Source organism: Rattus rattus, chromosome 8, assembly GCF_011064425.1.
Source record: "Rattus rattus isolate New Zealand chromosome 8, Rrattus_CSIRO_v1, whole genome shotgun sequence".
Classification (NCBI taxonomy): domain Eukaryota; kingdom Metazoa; phylum Chordata; class Mammalia; order Rodentia; family Muridae; genus Rattus; species Rattus rattus.
The window spans coordinates 82,801,573-82,822,764 of NC_046161.1; the positions used below are offsets into that span (position 1 = coordinate 82,801,573).

The 21,192-nt window shown below is 37.6% G+C and overlaps 3 protein-coding genes and 1 pseudogene across 3 annotated transcripts; 1 reads left to right on the forward strand and 3 right to left on the reverse strand.

Moving 5' to 3' along the window:
* Positions 1-936, forward strand: LOC116907858 (olfactory receptor 10G7). The gene has a single exon (XM_032911047.1). It carries the CDS (start codon positions 1-3, stop codon positions 934-936), a length of 936 nt encoding a protein of 311 aa, XP_032766938.1.
* A 7,290-nt stretch (positions 937-8,226) lies between these two features.
* On the reverse strand, positions 8,227-8,907 carry LOC116908231 (annotated as a pseudogene).
* A 2,777-nt stretch (positions 8,908-11,684) lies between these two features.
* LOC116907210 (olfactory receptor 10G9) lies at positions 11,685-12,620 on the reverse strand. Its single transcript, XM_032910179.1, has one exon. It carries the CDS (start codon positions 12,618-12,620, stop codon positions 11,685-11,687), a length of 936 nt encoding a protein of 311 aa, XP_032766070.1.
* Positions 12,621-17,431: 4,811 nt separating this feature from the next.
* On the reverse strand, positions 17,432-18,364 carry LOC116907766 (olfactory receptor 10G4-like). The gene has a single exon (XM_032910905.1). The coding sequence runs from the start codon at positions 18,362-18,364 to the stop codon at positions 17,432-17,434; it is 933 nt and encodes a 310-aa protein (XP_032766796.1).
* Between the last annotated feature and the right edge of the window lie 2,828 nt (positions 18,365-21,192).

The following is a 21,192-nucleotide window of genomic DNA, read 5'->3' on the forward strand; positions in this document are numbered from 1 at the left end:
ATGTCAAACATGAGCATAGTGACTACATTCATCCTCTCAGGTATTCCTCATGCACCAGCCCTGGACACCATGCTCTTTGGACTCTTCCTTGTGATTTATGTTCTTACTGTGTTGGGAAACCTTATCATCCTGGTGGTGATCAGGGTGGATTCCCACCTTCACACACCCATGTATTACTTCCTCACCAACCTCTCCTTTATTGACACTTGGTTCTCCACAGTCACAGTGCCCAAAATGCTGATGACTTTGGTGTCCCCAGGGGGCGGGGCTATCTCTTTCCACAGCTGTGTGGCACAGCTCTACTGCTTCCACTTCCTGGGTAGCACCGAGTGTTTCCTCTACACAGTCATGTCCTATGATCGCTACCTGGCCATCAGTTACCCACTCAGGTACAGCAGCTTGATGAGTGGGAGAGTGTGTGCCCTCCTGGCAGCAGGAACCTGGCTCACTGGGTCCCTGCACTCTGCTGTCCAGACCACACTGACCTTCCGTTTGCCCTACTGTGGACCCAACCAGATCCAGCATTATTTCTGTGATGCACCTCCCATCCTCAAGCTGGCCTGTGCAGACATCGCAGTCAACGAGATGGTCATCTTTGTGAACATCGGGGTGGTGGCTTCTGGCTGCTTTCTTCTGATTTCCCTGTCCTATGTGTCCATTGTCTGCTCCATCCTAAGGATCCGCACTTCAGAGGGCCGACACAGAGCTTTCCAGACATGTGCCTCACACTGCATCGTGGTCCTCTGTTTCTTTGGCCCTGGTCTCTTCATCTACCTGAGGCCAGGCTCCAGGGATGCTGTAGACGGAATTGTGGCCGTTTTCTACACTGTGCTGACACCACTACTCAACCCTGTTGTGTACACCCTGAGGAACAAGGAAGTGAAGAAAGCACTGTTGAAAATAAATTGTGTCTCTGTGTTTACTCAGAGTAAATAACCAAGTAAGGATGAATACGCTTAACATCTGCAGCATCCCTGTTTAAAGTGTGCTTCTGATATGACCACGAGACTTCCAACGAGCAGTTCAAATGCCTAGTCCTAATTTTTAATGAAGTGACTGATAATGTTTTCATTCCTTGATAAATAAATAAGAATCCCAAAGAAAATACCCTGTGAACCTGTCTCAGCAGAAAGACTGTACTCCTGCCTTGCTTTTGTTTTCTGAGGAAACGTCAGAAAAACAACTTAATTTTACTACTTTTAAAACATTTTCCAAAATTTGAAATCCAGTGTGATATTCTTGCAGTATGTTTTTCTCAATTGAAACAAGACTTTCAGAAATCTCCTTTTGTATGTTTAAATTTTCAAACTAAAAATTGTATATAATATAGTCACTAAATGACACTGTATGCTTTTGAGGAAATGGATATTTTAGAAAACACTCAACAAAACAGCTTATTCCCCAATCTGTATTTATTTCCTTTCATGAGCTAAAATTATATAGGTCTTTACTTTTCTAATACTTTGAAAACCATAGTGTTGAGAGTAAGCATATGTCCATGAATACAATACATTGTATTATTTCTGTTGGTTACTGATAACAGCTATCAGCTGTCCTTCTATGAAAAATTCCTGACACTGTGTTCAAATGCAAAGTGTCCATATCAGAAATTTAGAATTTTATCCTGTGAGAAAATAGAACAAACATTAAGTATAAAAATAAATATTCTAAGGTAAAAAAAATCAAAAGTATTCATTGATTTTATTCTCCAACTTATAGAAATTGAAAGATTCTCATATAATTATGCTATTTCCACGAGCCACATTTGTTTCGACTTAAAGTATACTTTAGATAATTTCTAGGAGGTAAAATGTGCCTGGTAAACCCCACAATCAGTTGTCCACATTTATACATATACCAGAAGTGTGAATCAAAATGTGTTTTATTTATCTGTCACATAAACCCTCTTAAAGCAATACATGTCACTCTTTCTAGCAGATGAGGAAGGTGGAGCTGGAAAACTAATTTGGCCTGGACCCAGCCTTTTAATATTTGTTCCCACTGCATTTCAGAGATGCTTGAGAAGAGGCATCCTACTGTGCTAGCTTGCCTTTGTGTCCTTGAGTAAGCTGCAATACCGTGTTGAGAAGTATATCCGACTAACTGTGGCAGCATGGCACACATCCGTCATAAAGATATACCCACTGCCATGGGTCTGCACTAGCAAGGGCCAGTCATACAACTCATCTCATTTGCAAATAGAAAGCAAGTGTGAGGAAATACTTAAACACTGGGCTGGGGGTTGGGGATTTGGCTCAGTGGTAGAGCGCTTGCCTAGGAAGCGCAAGGTCCTGGGTTCGGTCCCCAGCCCCTGGAAAAAAAAAAAAAAAAAAAAAAAAAACAAAAAAAAAACACTGGGCTGACACTGATTCTAACTCAGATATCTACAATCACGCTTGTATTTTATTTGTTTGTGTGATTGTGGTGTGCTTGTTTGCTGTGAGAGAACACCTCACTATGTGGCCCAAGTTGCTTTGAATTTTTGGTTCTCCTGCCTCAGACTGTAAGCTACAGGTATGTACAACCAGAATGTGCCCGGTGATAACTATGACACTCTCTTTGAAAGTGTCCCCCTAGGGGTTGGGGATTTAGCTCAGTGGTAGAGAGCTTGCCTAGGTAGCGCAAGGCCCTGGGTTCGGTCCTCAGCTCCCGAAAAAAAGAACCAAAAAAAAAAAAAAAAAGAAAAAAGAAAGTGTCCCCTAATTTACCAGGAAGAGAATAAAATATGTTTTTGTTTTATCAACGTTTCCCACGGTGTGAAATACGTTAAATTACACCGTAAATTTCATAGTTAACCTCTTAAAACAGCCCAGCTAGAACCTCCTTCTAGTCGACTTACAGGAACAAGCAACCTTGGCCTTCTGACCACTTGACACAGGTCCCTATTGACTTATGTATCTCATCTGGATGTGGAGGTTATTAAGGAATAAAAAGAAATGTATAATACTTTGGTTTAGATCTCTGGAGACCAATTTTTCTTCTCATTTGAACTAAAAGAGTCAGAACATAATTTGATGTACAGATGAAAAGCTCTGAGAATTTAAGGCACATTCATAAATTTTATGCATGGTATATGAAGTTGTCATTAAAAGCTACATGGTAGACATCTGCTGTGTTATTTAACATCACCTTTCCTGGGTGTGGATGACTGACTCGCCTCATCTTTGTGGGATGCCATGGGTTTACCATGCCATCTCACATGGGCTTTGTAGCTTTCTAAAATCACACTCTGACACTCTAGAATGTACCTTAAAGTTCTATGTCTTCTTTGCCTGAATTTAGATGTCACTTAGTCAAAATAATTGAAGAAATTGCTTCACTTATTAATTACTGAGAAAATAGGGCTAAACACAAGTATCACCACTGGGGTTATAATAAAAGCTACCCTATCCTTTAAGGATTTGAATCCCTACATACATGTCATCCAGTTACTGCTTATAATTTTAATTTTTTTTCAACTTTTCATTTGCTCGAAGCATAAAGTTTCAGAGATTCTATCAGATATGTTATAAGCGTACCCATACTATATTTTAGAAACATGGGTTAGCTTGGAAATGATATTCCTGCCCATGGGCCTCTGTGGACACTTTTGTAGTCTGGTACTTCAAAAGATGTTAATTTGAAGAAAAAATCCAAGGGAATAGATCAAAATATGGTGTAATATGGCTAAAGATTTTCTGAAGTTTCAACATTTCATACGTGGAGAACAAACTTCAGCTACTCTGTTGTTTTTATTTTTAAATTCCTTCTAAAATTATTCTTTAAACACAATTCTTTTTTTTTAAAGATTTATTTATTTATTATATATAAGTACACTGTAGCTGTCCTCTGACACACCAGAAGAGGGCATCGGATCTCTTTACAGATGGTTGTGAGCCACCATGTGGTTGCTGGGAATTGAACTCTTGACCTCTGGAAGAGCAGTCGGGTGCTCTTAACCGCTGAGCCATCTCTCCTGCCCCTTTAAACACAATTCTAATAGTTCTTTAGAGAACTAATATGGACACACATATTTGCAAAATTAAGTTACTCCAATACTGACTTATTAATCCTAAAAATCAGTCCTTTTGTTTTTCAGAGCTGATACTGGTGGTTCATGCCCTCCTATGTCCCTCAATGCCTCATCATTATTTTTTTTATCCCTTATCTATTTTGAATTGCATGAAGATATCTCATCTAAAGATCTAAAACAATATAGCATAAAAATACTACTTTTTGATTTTGGTTCCAGATAGTGTGGGATCAAAGCTTGACTATATTCCTTTCCCATTAGGACCATCTAGATGACAATGCTTATCCGGATTCTTCGTAAAGGTTAGATTAAGATAATCTAGGTACAGTATATAATATATAACAATTTTAATAATTTCTATGTTTTTTCTTAAAATTTTAATTTGGTATACTCCAACATTACATAAATTTCATTAACTTGTTACAAAGTTAATAAATATGGGTACATACATGAAATGGAAATATTTAATTGAACAGAAAAAATAGCTGAATTGTAAATTATGTTCTGACTTGTTGAAAAACTTATCAGTAATTTAAAGAACTTACATTTCTGCCCCTTTAAAAATACTGTTTAACTACCAAGAAAAGTGCAAACAGATAACTGTGACTCCAACCAGCAAAATGTTTGTATAGAACAAACACTCCACAAAATGAAACAACCATGGACCAAAGGAAATATTTGCAAACCATCTGTTCTATACAGAGTTAATATTCAAAATAGATCATTCAAAACACATAACAGCATGTGTTTATGAGTAAATAAATATTGTATGCATGTATAAGAGATGAATCTGAAAAGGTGGGACAAAGTATTTGAATATTTTCCAAAGCACTTGTATGAATTACCAAGAAATACACTTTCAACATCATTGCTCACCAGAAAAATGCAAATCAAGCCATAGATATGAAATATATACTACCAAAACTCAAAAATCTACTCTATTATATGGAGATGGATACAAGAACAGACTTGGCCCAGTCTACTTTTAATACATTTTAACATATCTTTTTTAATTACATATTTTATGTATTTACATTTCAAATGCTATCTCCTTTTCCTCCTCTCCTATTCCCCCTTCCCCTGCTTCTATGAAGATACTCCCATTCCCACTACCCACTCCCACCTCAACACCCTGGCATTTCCCTGCACTGGGGAAATGAGCCTTCATAAGACTAAGGCAAGCATCCTCATCTGTATCAGTAAGACTCTGGCAGTGCCTCTCACAAGACATCCATATTAGCCTCCCATCAGCAAACATTTCTTCGAATCAGCAATAGTGGCTGGGTTTGGTGGCTTCATATGGATCTTATCTTGTATCTACCATTATTTTCCTATTCTTAAAATTTAACTTTGGGAGAAGGGTTGAAATATCACACAAGAATACTGTATTTACTTCACTTATGCCCTTTCTCTGCCCTCTAACTCTTCCTGTGCCCCCTAACACTTTCAAATTAATGACCCCTTTTTCATTGTGATTGCATATTATATACATACATTTTTAATATTTTCCTTTTCTTTTTAATTTTTACACATATGTGTCATTTTAGTGATACCCATATGTACATGCTTAAAACTGACCCCTCAAGGCTTGGATCACTTATTAGGAGCTCATCATAAGAACAAAACAAAATCTCCCTCTCACAGCAAACACTATCTGTAGCTCTTCACCTAGGGGTAGGTGTTTATGAAGCACATTGCTTAAGCAACCATATTGTTGCGATCTATGGTAGCAGCTTCTCTGCCACATCCAGAGCAGCTGACTCTGCTCAGATCCAAAGTCTAGTTAATTTTTAATGGGAATGTTTGGGGTTGGTTTTTTTTTATTCTGAATATTAATCTTCTATCAAAGAGATAGCTGGCAATGATTCTCTACCACTCTTTGGCTTCATTCAGATGATTGTTTCCTTAACTATACAGGTGTTTTTTAGCTTTATAATGAACCACTTGTTCAGTCTTGAAAAATGGAGTGCTATTCAGAAAGTCTTTTGTTGGATACAGTTTTGATGCTGCGATCGTGAATCTGCATGTGAGCGCTGATTGTCCTGTTCCCCAGTTGGTTCTTGATCAATCAATAAAGATACGTGCAGCTGACAGTTGGGTAGAAGAGATGAGATTTCCAGGTTCCCACAGGCAGGCTAGTAGATACAGGAAGAGGAAAGAGACTCACCGTGCTTTGGAGGGATAGAGAGCCACTAGCCATCTGAGATCTCTGGTGGAGTGGCCATTGGCCACTTCCCTGGCTGGGCCTGGGGTAGCAGGTGGGAGATTAATAACACAGCTAAGCTGAGTGTAGATTTAGGGTGTTGGGCAAGAAGAAGATAACTAAGTTGAGGGAAGACTTAGAGGTTTTGAGCTTAGAGTGAACATAGGGGCATGTTAGCTGCGGGAGGCTTAGACGTGCCTGGCCATTGAGCTAAAAAGCATATTAAAAATAAGCTAATGTGTGTGTGTGTTTCTTCTGCAGTTCCAAGGGAACAAGGGTGGGGGCTGGTAGCATGGTCCACCTGGAGCTTAAAGTGGGGTAGTAGAAACTACATGCTATAGTAACACCTAAGCTTTATAAGGTACTGCGTGTGGACTTACACGTGTGTGTGTGTGTGTGTGTGTGGTGTGATTTTTTTTTTAAGATTATAATATAATTATATCAATTAACCCTTGCCTTTCTTCCCTCCAAATGCTCCTTTCTATAATTAATTATCCATTTAAAATCTGTAACCTCTTTTGTTAACTGTTCTTCCATATAATATACATATTATATGTGTATGTGATATATAAATATACATATATATATATTCTTAACTATATATACATATATATATATACAACTTTCACAGTCCACATGGTTTGAGTGTGTGTGTGTGTGTGTGTGTGTGTGTGTGTGTGTGTGTGTGTGTGTGTGTGTGTGTGTTTTCAGGCGAGCCATTTGGTATTGGATAACTGGGGTTGGGGAGTTAGCTCAGCGCAAGGCCCTGGGTTCGGTCCCCAGCTCTGAAAAAAAAAAGTAACATTGGATAACCTGTAGGTGTCCTCTTTCCTGAGGAGGAAGTTTTCTCTTGCTCTCAGCATTCCTTAGTTGCCTACAGTTCTATATGTAAGTTGAAGCCTTATATGTATTTCCCCTTCCAAATTAGTATATCTGTTGGGGTTAGTTATCAATAGTATTTTATTGATGTTGGTGTGGGTTTACTATACATGTGCTTCATCATGTTAAACTATGCTCTGTCTTTCTTTAGGAATTTTGTCATAAAAATGTGAAACTTTGTCAAAGGCTTTTTCTGCATTTATTAAAATGATTGTATAATTTTTTGCTTTAATATTTAATATGATTTATGTATGTTAAGCTATTCCTGCACATCTGGAATAAAGAAAATTTGATCATGTTGCGAGATATATATATATATATATATATATATATATATATATATATATATATATATACCTGAATTCAGTTTGAAAGTATTTTATTGAGAATGTTTGAAATCTATGTTCAAAAAGAATATTGACCTGTAGGTTTTTGTCTTTTATTTTTAATGTGTTTTATCTGGTTTGGGTATTAGAGCAACACTGGTTTTGCAGAAAGAGCCCTTTTGATTTTCTTAAGGAGTGTTGGTTGTAGATCTCTGAAGTCTGATAGAATACTGCTGAGAGTTCATCCAGGCCTGGGTACTTCTCAGTCCAGCGTGTTTGATTGCTGTTGCGAGTTCCTTGTTTGTTATGGGGGGGTCTGTTTAGGTTACTGATCTCTTCTTGCTTCCGTGTTTGAATGTTTCTAAAAATTCATCCTTTTTAAATTTCTTTTTTAACTTAATGAAATATAGGTTTACAAAGTTCCCACAGTATTTTGAACTTCTTTGGTATCTGTCAGAATGTTTCCCTGTTCATTTCTTACTCTGTTCATTTGAATCATATCTTTCTCTCTTTTGATTATTTTTAAATTTTAAAATGAGTTTACTGAAGAATATTCTTGTGAAGGCAACCACTTTTGATTTATCATCAAAAAAGGTACATCTCTTTATTCTATGTACTAAAGGTCATTTAAGAGAACAGAGTCACATGTTTCTCTCTGTGGGACCCTTGGGTAGTATATACAGCACAGTGTTGTCATTTCTGCACCATGAGAATACATTTTTTTAAAAAAGTCTCTTCTATGTTTCTATTCAAAAAGTGATGAAAATAATTGAAGGTGGCATAAAAACGAAAACCACATTTTCTACTCATTCCATAGTATTGGAGCCAGTATTGTTACCATCACAGACTACCATTTTCACTTAACCACTTTAATAAGTTCTGCCACCTCTCTGAATTCAACATCTTTCAATACAAAAGTCCAAACATTATCACAGAATCTGTATGTATTTAGAGAGCCCCTGAAATTGACTCTGTTCCTGACTCCCGGAGCCAATTCTGAATTTATAGCTTTATCAAATTGAAGAAGAACTTGAAGGGCAAGGTGGGGGGAGGGTGATCTGTTGAGACTGCATCAGCTCATCCAGGCTTCCTTGAAGACTGTTCCCCAAAGTTGCTTTCCTGTATAACTGATGTGCCCTGGTTTAAAAGGAACCAATTACGTTTCCTTCGGGTGTGAGTTGATGTCCTGAGGGAAGGCGCTTCTGCTGCAGTGGTAGCAGAGCCAGGTAGGAAACCCGCTGTGTCCCTTCTCTTTTGATTTTTAAAATTATTTCTATCTTCCCTTTTTTCTGATTTCTCTCTGACTACACATATTTCCTCTCTTTCAACTCCTCCTAGGTTTTTCTTTAATGGAGGCATTTGGAGCCATAAATTCCCCTCAGAGGGCTCCTGTAGGATGCCTCAGGATTGTTTTTGTGGTGTGCTTTCATTCTCATTTCTTTCCATGTTTTTATTTATTTATTGTTGATATCTTCTTACCCATCCATCATTTAATAATGTGGTATTAGAGTTTTTCATTATTAATTCTAAATTTTATTGTATTGTGGACAGATACCATATATGGAGTTATTTTATTTACCTGCATGTGTTAATATTTGTTTTGTGACCCAGCATATGGGCATTTTAAGAAACTTGGCAGTCTGTGCCAGGGCATGATATGTGTGATCTAAGTTGGGCCTGGGAATGTGCAAATCTACTTTCCTAATTTTTAAAAGATACATGTTGAAATCTCTTTTGCATGTTTAGTTTCTAAATAAAAGTGCCATTGGCCCAATTTAGTAATTAGGAACATCTTTATACCAGGATGACTATGGTTTTCTGTCTTTCCAAAATTTGGCATTTGTAACAGAAGAAGGGATATGAAAAGCATGCTAGCCTTCACTCTGTTGAAAGAGAAAGCATAAATGTAGTATATGCAAGGCAAAGTTCTACTTCTCTGCAACAGAGCATTAACTGAATGTTTCCTGTGTCCTACGACTATGTCCTATGAGCACTCCTTGCTCATCATTACCTGCTCAGGTACAGCAATAATGACGAGTGAGAGACTATGTGCCTTGCTGGCTGCTGGCCCTTTGCTCAGAGGGTCCTTGAACTCTTCTATCCAGACAGCTCTGATTGTCTGTTGGTCCGTGACCCAGGCAGTTGTTCCTGAAATTTGCTGCCCATCCTCATGTTGTCCTATATAGACGCACAGACACCTTGGCTTCCTTTATTAAGGCAATACAAGTTCACCATCTTTATAGTCTGGGGAACAGAAACATGAAAATGTGAATATAAAATTAATTTCTTCTGGAGACACTAGGAGACCATTTCATTACTTGGTCTTTCTAGATTTTAACATTGACCTGCATTCCTCTATTTTAGACCATTTCATTTTTCTGAGCTTATCTTTCCAGCAGCTGCCTTATTATTACATCTCTTGCTTATGACTTTGAATTTTTCTTTTATGCCTTCTGATGACATTGGGTCATTATGGTTACTATAAGAGGAACTTTAGGATTAACCCAGGGAAATATCCTAATTTATGAAACTTATTCTCCTTTTGCCCTATAAAGTATTCAAACATTTTGACGATTAAGAATTAGACAAATATTAAAAAAAACACTTAAAAGGAGAACTCCAGTAGCATCATTGCCTACCCTTTCTACATTGATGAAATGGGGGAGTTCACAAGAACCTTAACAGCACAGTAAGAAACTCAATGGTAATATTTAAAATTAAGCATCTTAGATACAATATTTGATACATCCTTTCAGACATTCATACAAATATAAAAGGTATTTGAATCATGTTCACCCTTTTTCTCCCCATATAACACCTGGGTACTTGACATATGGATCCCTGTCTCATCTTCGTAATGTCTGATTTTCAGTTTCACTAATGACCCACTGAGTCTAATTAGCACTGCCCTCCATCTATCTACTAGAGCATAGTCAGCTTAGGAGGCACAAAACCCCTGCAGACAAATGACTTCCCTTCCTCTAGGAGGCATCAGTTGTCAACAACATATCAGTTTCTCAGATTGTATTCTACTCCCCCCTGCTTGCATGAAGGTTGAGTAGGTGGATTTTGTGTACCTCAGAGCTGTCGTGAGTTCATGAGTGCAACCATCTTGCCATCTCCAAAAGAGATGATTTTTCCCGATCTTCCCCAACCTCTTACACAATTCTAAGAGCATGCAGTCTAGTCTAAGAATTAACATCCTTAAAATATTAAATCTCCCAGTCCATTATAACTCCTCCTTGATTATCATATTTCCTGAAATGTGTACTGAGCTACAAACATCACTGGAGATCATTTACCTCACTGACTGTCTTGTACTGAACTACATTTTGTCTAACCAATGAGAAAGTGTCTCTCCTGGTGATGGAAAAGAGTCTGCCATGTTCTAAGGAAGGTAGGTCACCAGGATTTTATTTTTGATGAGGGAATGTGACTAGGATTTTATTTTTAACAAGGGTAGGTTACTAGGGTATTATTTTTGATGACATTGGCTATGATTTAATATATTTGTGTATTTAATATATTTTGATGTTTATGTGTAGGAAAAAATGTAACTCTCAAATGCATGTTATAAAGGGTTGTAGATCACATGATCATTGCTCTATATTACCCCATCATGTGAGTATACAAGAGTGTAATTTCACTCAATTGTTACACATTTGAATAGTTGACTATTTGCCCACAAGAAATGAAGCATTTCTAGAAGGTAATTTTTTATAAAAAGGTGACTTATACAAAGATTCATACACGAGTGCATTCAGGTGCAGAAATATTCATAGGAAACTACATATTACATGTTATAGATCTTGTTTTGGATAGGTTTTCATATCTATGCACACAAACAAACACACAACTCCTGAAAGAGTAAAAACATTTTTGAAGAACTAAACCAAAGAATGACATGATCTCTCCTAATTGCAATGGGACCATGACTATGTACATGTAAGTACTAGCAGACTAGAAATGAAGCCAAAAGGGGCATTCTCGCAGGTCAGCTGAAAGACATTTTCAACCTCATAAAACAACAGAGACAACACCACAGGGTTCTGTTGATGATATTTTAAGATACAATCAAATCATTTGCAAAGAGATAAAGCATCAAACTATGAGCATATTTGTGACAAGGCAGAGATCTAACTGAACTTTGAAGATCCTTAGAAGATAATAGAACTGGATATACCTGAGAAGCTGGATGGAATGATGGATTATAATTAAATGATACTGCTGATGTTGGAAAACTGAAGCATCTACTTACCAGTGGTTACTGGTTCTGAGAATGTGCTACTTTGTCTTTGAGCTTAAACAGTGCTTTCTTCACCTCCTTGTTCCTCAGGGTGTACACAACAGGGTTGAGTAGTGGTGTCAGCACAGTGTAGAAAACGGCCACAATTCCGTCTACAGCATCCCTGGAGCCTGGCCTCAGGTAGATAAAAACACAGGGCACAAAGAAACAGAGGACCACGATGCAGTGTGAGGCACATGTCTGGAAAGCTCTGTGTCGGCCCTCTGAAGTACGGATCCTCAGAATAGACCAGACAATGGACACATAGGACAGGGAAATCAGAAGAAAGCAGCCAGAAGCCACCACCCCGATGTTCACAAAGATGACCATCTCATTGGCTGAGGTGTCTGCACAGGCCAGCTTGAGGATGGGAGGTGCATCACAGAAATAATGCTGGATCTGGTTGGGTCCACAGTAGGGCAAACGGAAGGTCAGTGTGGTCTGGACAGCAGAGTGCAGGGACCCAGTGAGCCAGGTTCCTGCTGCCAGGAGGGCACACACTCTCCCACTCATCAAGCTGCTGTACCTGAGTGGGTAACTGATGGCCAGGTAGCGATCATAGGACATGACTGTGTAGAGGAAACACTCGGTGCTACCCAGGAAGTGGAAGCAGTAGAGCTGTGCCACACAGCTGTGGAAGGAGATAACCCCGCCCCCTGGGGACACCAAAGTCATCAGCATTTTGGGCACTGTGACTGTGGAGAACCACATGTCAATAAAGGAGAGGTTGGTGAGGAAGTAGTACATGGGTGTGTGAAGGTGGGAATCCACCCTGATCACCATTAGAATGAGGAAGTTCCCCAGCACGGTGAGAAGATAAATCACCAAGAAGGTTACAAAAAGCATGGTGTCCAGGGCTGGTGCATGAGGAATACCTGAGAGGAAAAACGTGGTCACTAGGGTCACATTTGACATTTCTTCCACCCTGGATCATTCTCCCTATAGAGAAATAAGGATCACTCAGACATTAACAAATAATTAAACATGTTCATAATACTAGACTCTATTGTTACATCCCATGTCTTTAAGAGTGGTGGTGAAAGGATTAGGTATACTTCTCTCAGATACAGACCTAGAAATCTAAGCAGTGGTATACACAAATGCATATCAGAAGAAAAAGTTCCAAGAAAACACCTTTGTTTTAGTTTGATTTAGAAGCATCCTTGAACTCCCACAGCTACATAAAAGATACATTTGTGTTATTCTCAACATTTTGTGGCTCCGACCTGCTAAGGTATAACTTGCCCGTCTTAAAACTCAGGGTGAAAAACTGATTGAATAATCTCACCTGAGGGTCAGAATTTTGTTCTGTGCTATTACAGTAGTGATGAGACCTAATTTTTGCACAATTTTACATCTGAGTTTCTCATGTGTTTAATGGTTCTTAGCAGATTCCATTACCCAAGGCTTTTAGAAAACACCCTAGGACCTATCCAATCCTAGGCGGCTGTCCAGTTCACTGCATGGCAGGTGAGTTTCTGTCACCTAGAGAGTCACTTTCCCACTGCTAAGACAAAGAGTGGTGCCAGACCACCAGTGAAATAAGTAAGAGCTAAGTACACATTTGGAGAAACACGATTATTCAGGGAGAATGTAGTCATCTGTAGCAATGCTGAAGTCTGCTTAGAGTTCTGCCTACCAGAATCATTTTCTCCTTTGGATCTCCAAAGAAACTCCAAGAATCAAAAACTTTATGACGTTAATGAGTATCTTTGAAGTCCAAGCCATATTTCAATGACCTGCTATTACCTACATTATTGCACAATTCTAATACATGTCTCCATGACTGAAAAGATACCAGCTAAGGTTAACATGCAATCAGTGAGTGACGGTGGAGAATCAGTACTAGTCTTGCTGAAGAACTGCAGAATCGTCCCTCCTGGATCTTAGAAAGGGAATACGTCGAGTCTTTTTGAGTTCCCAGAAACCTCCAAGTCTGGCAACAAGCTGTCAAGGGCTTTGTTCTCTCACTTAGTGGTGCCCTGTGACTGCCTGCCTCTCAGTCTCTCTAGAGTGTCGAAATCACATAAGAATAGCAGCTACATAATAAGTTTACCTGCAATATCCCTTCTTTCCAGAAAACAGAAAGCCTCATGCATATTAAACCCCTGAGTCCTCTATACTTATATATCATTAAATAGAAAAATTCATAAGTACTCTCTTAACCACAAAATGCTAAGAATTTTTTGCTATGCATATTTTTATACTAAGATTATGATTACTTTCTGACACTGGCTTTGTTAGGGATTATATTTTTATCAACACCCCCTATTCTCATAACCCTCAAGACACTGCTCTCACAGAAGGTAATGAATGATTCAGTCAATTCCTTGTTGCCCATTCAGAATCTATAACTTAAAATCAATGCAAACAGAGTTGCTCCATGTCACTCAATCGTAGGAATATTGTGTATAAGCAAGACTGAAACAGTTATTTTTACTTGATACAAAATATTATCTATAACTAGCAATTGTTTTTATTCTTTATTTGTTTTAATTTTACTGTAGTGTGAATCTTAGAAGATTCCAAATGAAATGTGATTTCTCTGTAAGGACAGTGGCTTCAGCTACAAGAAAGATAGTCTTTTTATAAACATGAGAAAAAATAGGAAAAACTAGATGATCTAAGTAACCAGTATGGCTGGAACCAGGGAAACAGAGCCATGAAATGTCTACTGCAGCAACATGAGAAATATATTTAGAGTTGATGACAAAGAAAATATCCATGAAGGAAAGTCCAAGGTAACCTGGGTCTCCAGCAGGAATCTCAACCAAGAAGCCCAGTGCTTAACTTACATGGTTACTATAACAACATCAATATTACTTGAAATCATGCAGTCACTCATCTATCTATATTTTTTTACCCATCTTTCTACATACCTCTCCATCTAGTCAGAGAGAGTATACAGCTAAAGTTAAGATGAGGTCTGATGATTTGCAAATATTATCAATGAATCTTAATATTTATATTAAAAAGAAAAAGGACCTGAATGGAAAATAAGTTAAATCCACTCAAGAATATTTATGGCATATGATTCATTTTAATAGCAAAACATACCTGAGCTTTCCCAAAAGTGTTTCACGTTCTACATGCTATGGACAATCTAGTTTCTAGTTGATCATATAAAGAGACACTTTGAGATAAGAAAAGGATGCCCTTTTCTAATTAAAATTTCAAGCCAATTAGTTCAGAGACTAGAAACCAGCATGACTAAAGATGTAGAAGCCTAACTTGGATTCATTCATGTCTCAAGGGATAGGATTGCTCTTGGGTTTCCAGGTTCCCTTGGGGAGAAATAAAAAAGCATGACAGGAAGGAAAGGCTTTTCATAAACAGGTTATCCCATGTCTCAGATCTAGCCAGTGCCTGTTTTCCACATAAAATTTCTCAAAGTCCACGTGGTCATAACTTGACTTCTGTCTGCAACTGCATGCCATTGTTTCTTGCACCGTCTTTTGTCATCAACTCAAACATTCACATTCCTAACATCTGTGTAGCTTTGAGAGTTCCAGGGAAGTTTGCCAATTGATTTCAATGTGGGAACTCATCCTGACACTTGAGACTTACTAACTTTCAGTTACATAAAAAGCTTAATATATTAGCAGCTTAAAGACACAGCCAAGTTGATGATACACTTTTGGACTCATCGAGACCATGAGCGTATGCACAAGAAAGACCTCAAGGAAAGGGGAAATGAACACAAAGTTCCACTCCTAAGCAAAAAAAAAATTGCAATTGATAGGTACTGTGAAAAAGAATGAGTTTTCTCTAATAGAATATCATTTTAGATATCAGCTATACACTAGGACAGGTCTCATACTCAGAAGTTGATTGCCAAAACAAAATGGACTACATAGATTTTTTTGGTGTACTTTTTGTCCCCTTTTGATATTTTCCTTTTTTTGTCTTGTTGAGGGTTTTCCTGTTTGTCTTACATACACATTTTCTTTTTTCATGAGTGAAAACTTTACAGTTGGGTGAGTGAAGGAGATCGGAGAGATTTGGAGAAGGGAACAGAGCATAATCAAAATATGTTTAAAATTTTTGTTAAATTTTAAATTAAATAAAATTTAATGAAACTTGATGCTGTAAGGTATTCTCCTTTCAGACCCTTATTGCACCAAGAATGAGTCATTTCTCTACATAACTTAAAATTGTAGCTATAATTATTTCATTAATTACAATTTTTAATCAGATATATTCACATATATTTTTGTCTGTTTAGATTTGTTACATTCTGACTAATGAAATTGAATCCAAAACTTTCAATATATAGTATAATAAATTCAGTCCAATGTACAATTTGTCTGATTAGACTCTTGATTTTTTTGTTACAAAATAACACTAATCAAATGTCACAGAGATTACCAACATAAGCAATCAAACTAAACTGTGTGCTTTATGCCTACATAAGATGTAGTCAAATGCATTCTGATATATACAAATATTTCAAAAACAGATGTATTGAAGATGTCATATTTCCCTCTTGCAAAGCAGATTATCTTTGTTATGTGAACAATTTTACCTTTACATTTCAAACTCCTATAGTTTTTGTTAGACGTCATAAAAATATTCCTCTGAATTGTTAACAGCTTTAATGAGTGGGGTTTTTTTTTTCAGTATGTTAGATGCTGTGAATTGCCTCATTTCTGTTTTCTTCAAGGTTACTGTGACATGGGATCATTTAAATACACAGGTGAGGATCATTGATCTAAGTCGATAGAAAATATGGGAGAGTGTAATAATGAATCCCCTAGTCCATGAGCACAATAGGGTCCTCCATTTTGATGTATATAACTGTTTTTCTTCAAATGTGTATGTTCACCACATGCATACTTGATGCTTGTGGAGACCAGAATAGGGTGTCAGAGCTCCTGAAATTGAAATTTTTGATGTTGTAATCTACCGTGTGTGCTGGAAACTTAACACAGGTTCTCTGCAAAGTTCTCATCAAGTACTCTTAACCAATAACCACTTCTAAAACCTAAATACTTGGGGTTTCATTATACTGATTCTTAATAAACATAGTCAAAGTAATAATTCCATAATGCATTTTATATTTCTAGATCATCATTGAACCATTGCTTTAAAACACACATTATATGTATACACAAAAATATCATTTCAGCCAATTGTTACACACTTGAATAGATTCCTATTTTTGCCTACTAAAGCATTAGCATTTCAAGAAACATAAATTTAGGAAGAGATATAATAATTGTGCATACACACTGTTTATTATATATTATGAGCTTTTTAATACATTATCATTACATTAGAAATACATTACTGTAAATACAAACAGAACCAGTAGATTAAAAATGTACATTTGAAAAGCCACAGCAACAGGATAACGTGACCTCTGATAACAGCAGCTTCTGAACAGTAGCACAATGGTTGCATATTCATAGACTCATTTGCATGACAAATAAACCATTTAGAAAGCAGTGTTTGAGTTCAAGTTAAAGAAAAACAATTCAGCCTTCACATTGGATCTTGACCACTTCACAATGCTATTTTTTGAAGATTAAAAAAATGAAAAATTTTTAAGAGAGAGATTATAAAGAAGAATATGAGCATATTTATCATATAGGCAGATATAATTGTAACTTTTAAGACCATTAAAACCTATAAATTGTTTAATCCTGAGAAGTTGGTCTTAAGCAATGATTTGTAACTAATTTATATTATTGATGTTTTAAAAACTAATCGCCTCCTTTGCAGTGTTATCTTTGAGAAAATGTTACTTTGTCTTTGAGCTTAAACAGTGCTTTCTTCACCTCCTTGTTCCTCAGAGTGTACACAATAGGGTTGAGTAGTGGTGTCAGCACAGTGTAGAAAACTGTCACCACTCCATCCACAGCATCCCTGGAGCCTGGCCTCAGGTAGATAAAAACACAGGGCACAAAGAAACAGAGGACCACGATGCAGTGTGAGGCACATGTCTGGAAAGCTCTGTGTCGGCCCTCTGAAGTACGGATCCTCAGGATAGAGCAGACAATGGACACATAGGACAGGGAAATCAGAAGAAAGCAGCCAGAAGCCACCACCCCGATGTTCACAAAGATGACCATCTCTATGGCTGAGGTGTCTGCACAGGCCAGCTTGAGGATGGGTGGTCCATCACAGAAATAATGCTGGATCTGGTTGGGTCCACAGTAGGGCAAATGAAAAATCAGCGTGGTCTGGACAGCAGAGTGCAGGGACCCAGTGAGCCAGGTTCCTGCTGCCAGGAGGGCACACACTCTCCCACTCATCAAGCTGCTGTACCTGAGTGGGTAACTGATGGCCAGGTAGCGATCATAGGACATGACTGTGTAGAGGAAACACTCGGTACTACCCAGGAAGTGGAAGGAGTAGAACTGTGCCACACAGCTGTGGAAGGAGATAGCCCCGCCCCCTAGAGTCAACAAAGTCATCAGCAGTTTGGGTACTGTGACTGTGGAGAACCACATGTCAATAAAGGAAAGGTTGGTCAGGAAGTAATACATGGGTCTGTGGAGATTGGAATCCACCCTGATCACCATCAGGATGATAAGGTTTCCCAACACAGTAAGAACATAAATTACAAGGAAGAGTCCAAAGAGCATGGTGTCCAGGACTGGTGGGTGGGGAAGACCGGTGAGGAAGAATGTGGTCACTACACTCCCATTTAACATTTCTTCTCATCTTTTGTTTAACTTAATTTGAATGTAACTTACAACATAGAATTACTTCTCTATGTGGCTACTGTATCAACCATAATCCTAGTTTTTGCCCAATTTTGCACATTTCAAAGCTTCTTTGGTAACGACAATGAAATTAATTCAGTATCTATTTTCTCTCATTCAAGGATATATAGAAGGAGACACAGAAATATACATATATGCCACCAAACAAATGACAGAGAAGAGAATGTTATTTGATTATCTTTCCGCTGGTGCATATTTTAGCTTTCCTTTACTGTAACAAGTACCTGAAACAATTTTAAAAGAAAAGTTATTATGCTCAGTTGGCTGGCCCCATTTCTTTCATGTCTCATCACGGCACCATATCATAGTAGTTACATAGCAAATGTACTCATCTCATGACCATAAAACAAAGAAGATGAAGAAGAGGGCAGAGATCCAAATATCCTCTTCCAAGGATGTTTCTGTAGAAGTTGAGCTCTTAGTTAGAACCCATGCCTTAACAGTTTTCACTACCTTGTCAAGGTTTTGCCATCTGAAGCTCTTGGTTGCCTAACTTACCTAACCTGGCCACAGCCATTGCTGTAAGTTACAAAAAGTGGTGAATAAAACGGAAATGAAGTATCTACACCCCTTCCGAGAAGTCAGGTCAGTTGGGCATCTACTCAAGGTATCGTCAAAGTTTAATCAAGGAATCATCTGGGGAATTAATCTCATCTCCAACTCCTGGAACTTCTTCCATCCTCACTGAGATTGATTCTATAATTTCATTCCTTGCAGGATCTGTAGTGAGATTCTGTGTTCTTGGTGGTTAGTGGTAGATGACTTTACTCTAGGATCCTTTCAGGCAAACCTGGGTCCCATGAAGTTATATCCCATCTGAATTCCTACAATATGGGAGTTAGACTTTGAAAGCTAGAAGAACAACCACTTACCCAAGTGTGACAAAGTGTCAGATAATGCAGTATAGTCAGGGCAAGGGGTAACCCCTCTCAAATGAGTGACATTCAGCTACACTGGAGAAAGATGATTGTGTAAGAGCTACAGGCTGCTTGGCAGCTTTCTGGGAATTCTACCTCTCATCCTCTATTTTCTGCCCAAAGTTGATGTAACAATTTACTGATGAAAGAATTTTGTTGCCTTAATGAAAATTTCTTACATTCATAACAACTTTAAGCCACGTTCCGTTACCCTCACCTGTTATCTGCCATTAGTAATAGGATTTTCTTGAGAAGTCATGGCAGTAAATAAGACAGTAGAACTTGTTACAGCAGGTTGTCATGTGATAACACCTTAATAACTGATAGCCAATCACAGATTATACCCTGTAGAAGTATTACAGACTTGCCCTTTTTGAACCTACAGAAAGAATAAGTATACTATCATCATGTTTATAGACAATTCTCAGTTCAAAAGAAGCTTTCTAGAAAACCTTCATCCTCGCTAATGCTACTGGTGTCCACAATCACCCCCTGATTCTCACAGGGCTTCTCAACCTCATACATGACTTAAATCCTATTCTTCCTCCATTGATAAACTTCTATGAGGAATTCAGAACATCAACTTCTGATGTGTGGTGCCAAAAAAGGATCTATTAGGAACCTAACAGTTCGTATAATTCACCCTTCCAACCTTGCTTTCTGAATATTTTATAACTTCATTAATATAATGGTGTACCCTAACTCATCTCCATTTTAGTCAAGTCTATATTGCTTCTTTAACAACCTGTGACCTGACACAGGAAAATAAAATCAAGGCAATAGGGGAAATGAGGATGTCAAGAAAAATTGAGATCTCATACAGTTGAAATGAAGAATGATTCTTTTTATTTATTAACAATATGCTCATGGGTGTTAATAATCTGTCCATTGATATTGGAATGATAATAGATGATTGTTCTGTGGATGGAGATGTTGAGAGACGCCCATTATTCAAGAAAAATTAGGGTCTGCTACTAAGAGACTTAACATATAATAAAATTTATTTTAACCACAGACAATGAGTTTTCAGGAGAAATTAAAGTTTCATTTTTTTCAACTGTAAGATAATAGAAATAGGATTGTTACAGCTATCATATTTAAGTTTGATGAAAAATTACTTTATCAAGTTATATCCATGGTTGGAATTCCTATCAGAGAAATCAACATTTGACTTGCTTTAATATTTTAATGACATGGTCACTATTTCACTATTTGTAACCTCCCTGTGTGTGTGTGTGTGTGTGTGTGTGTGTGTGTGTATGCATGTGTGTACCTTACATACATGCTTATATATTTTCTTTGTCTGCCTAGGTGTAATTCATCTAATAGGTGAATAGGTAAAGTAGCTCTGACTAAAATTAAGTGATGCCCCAAATAACATTGCTGTATATAAAATTAAAGTTAGGGAAAATGAGAGCAGGAGAAAATTTATTAAATTTAAATAAAACTCACCTTACAGAATATGATTTATTGCAGGAGAAAATTCATCTGAGTTTTCCCTCCAAAAGTTGCACCTCCTATATACTGTAGGTAGGTACTAGTTTAAAAGCTATCATTCCCAGGACCAATACACTAACTTAACAAAAACTGGTCCATTTCTTATCAGCAGCCAACTACGTGATGTGTGGAGACTCAAAATCAACATGGCTTAATGAACATGTATTTAAATTGCTTGACAGAGTTCCCTGTCTCAGAGGATAAAATTGGGTTTCCATATTTCTTCAATGAGTACAAAAACAAGAAGTCACCAAGGAAAATTTTTAATAGGTAGGCACTTCTCCCTGTACATTTCTCTCTTAAATTCTCCTAGGACAGCTCGTGTTTTCCTGGAATGGATAT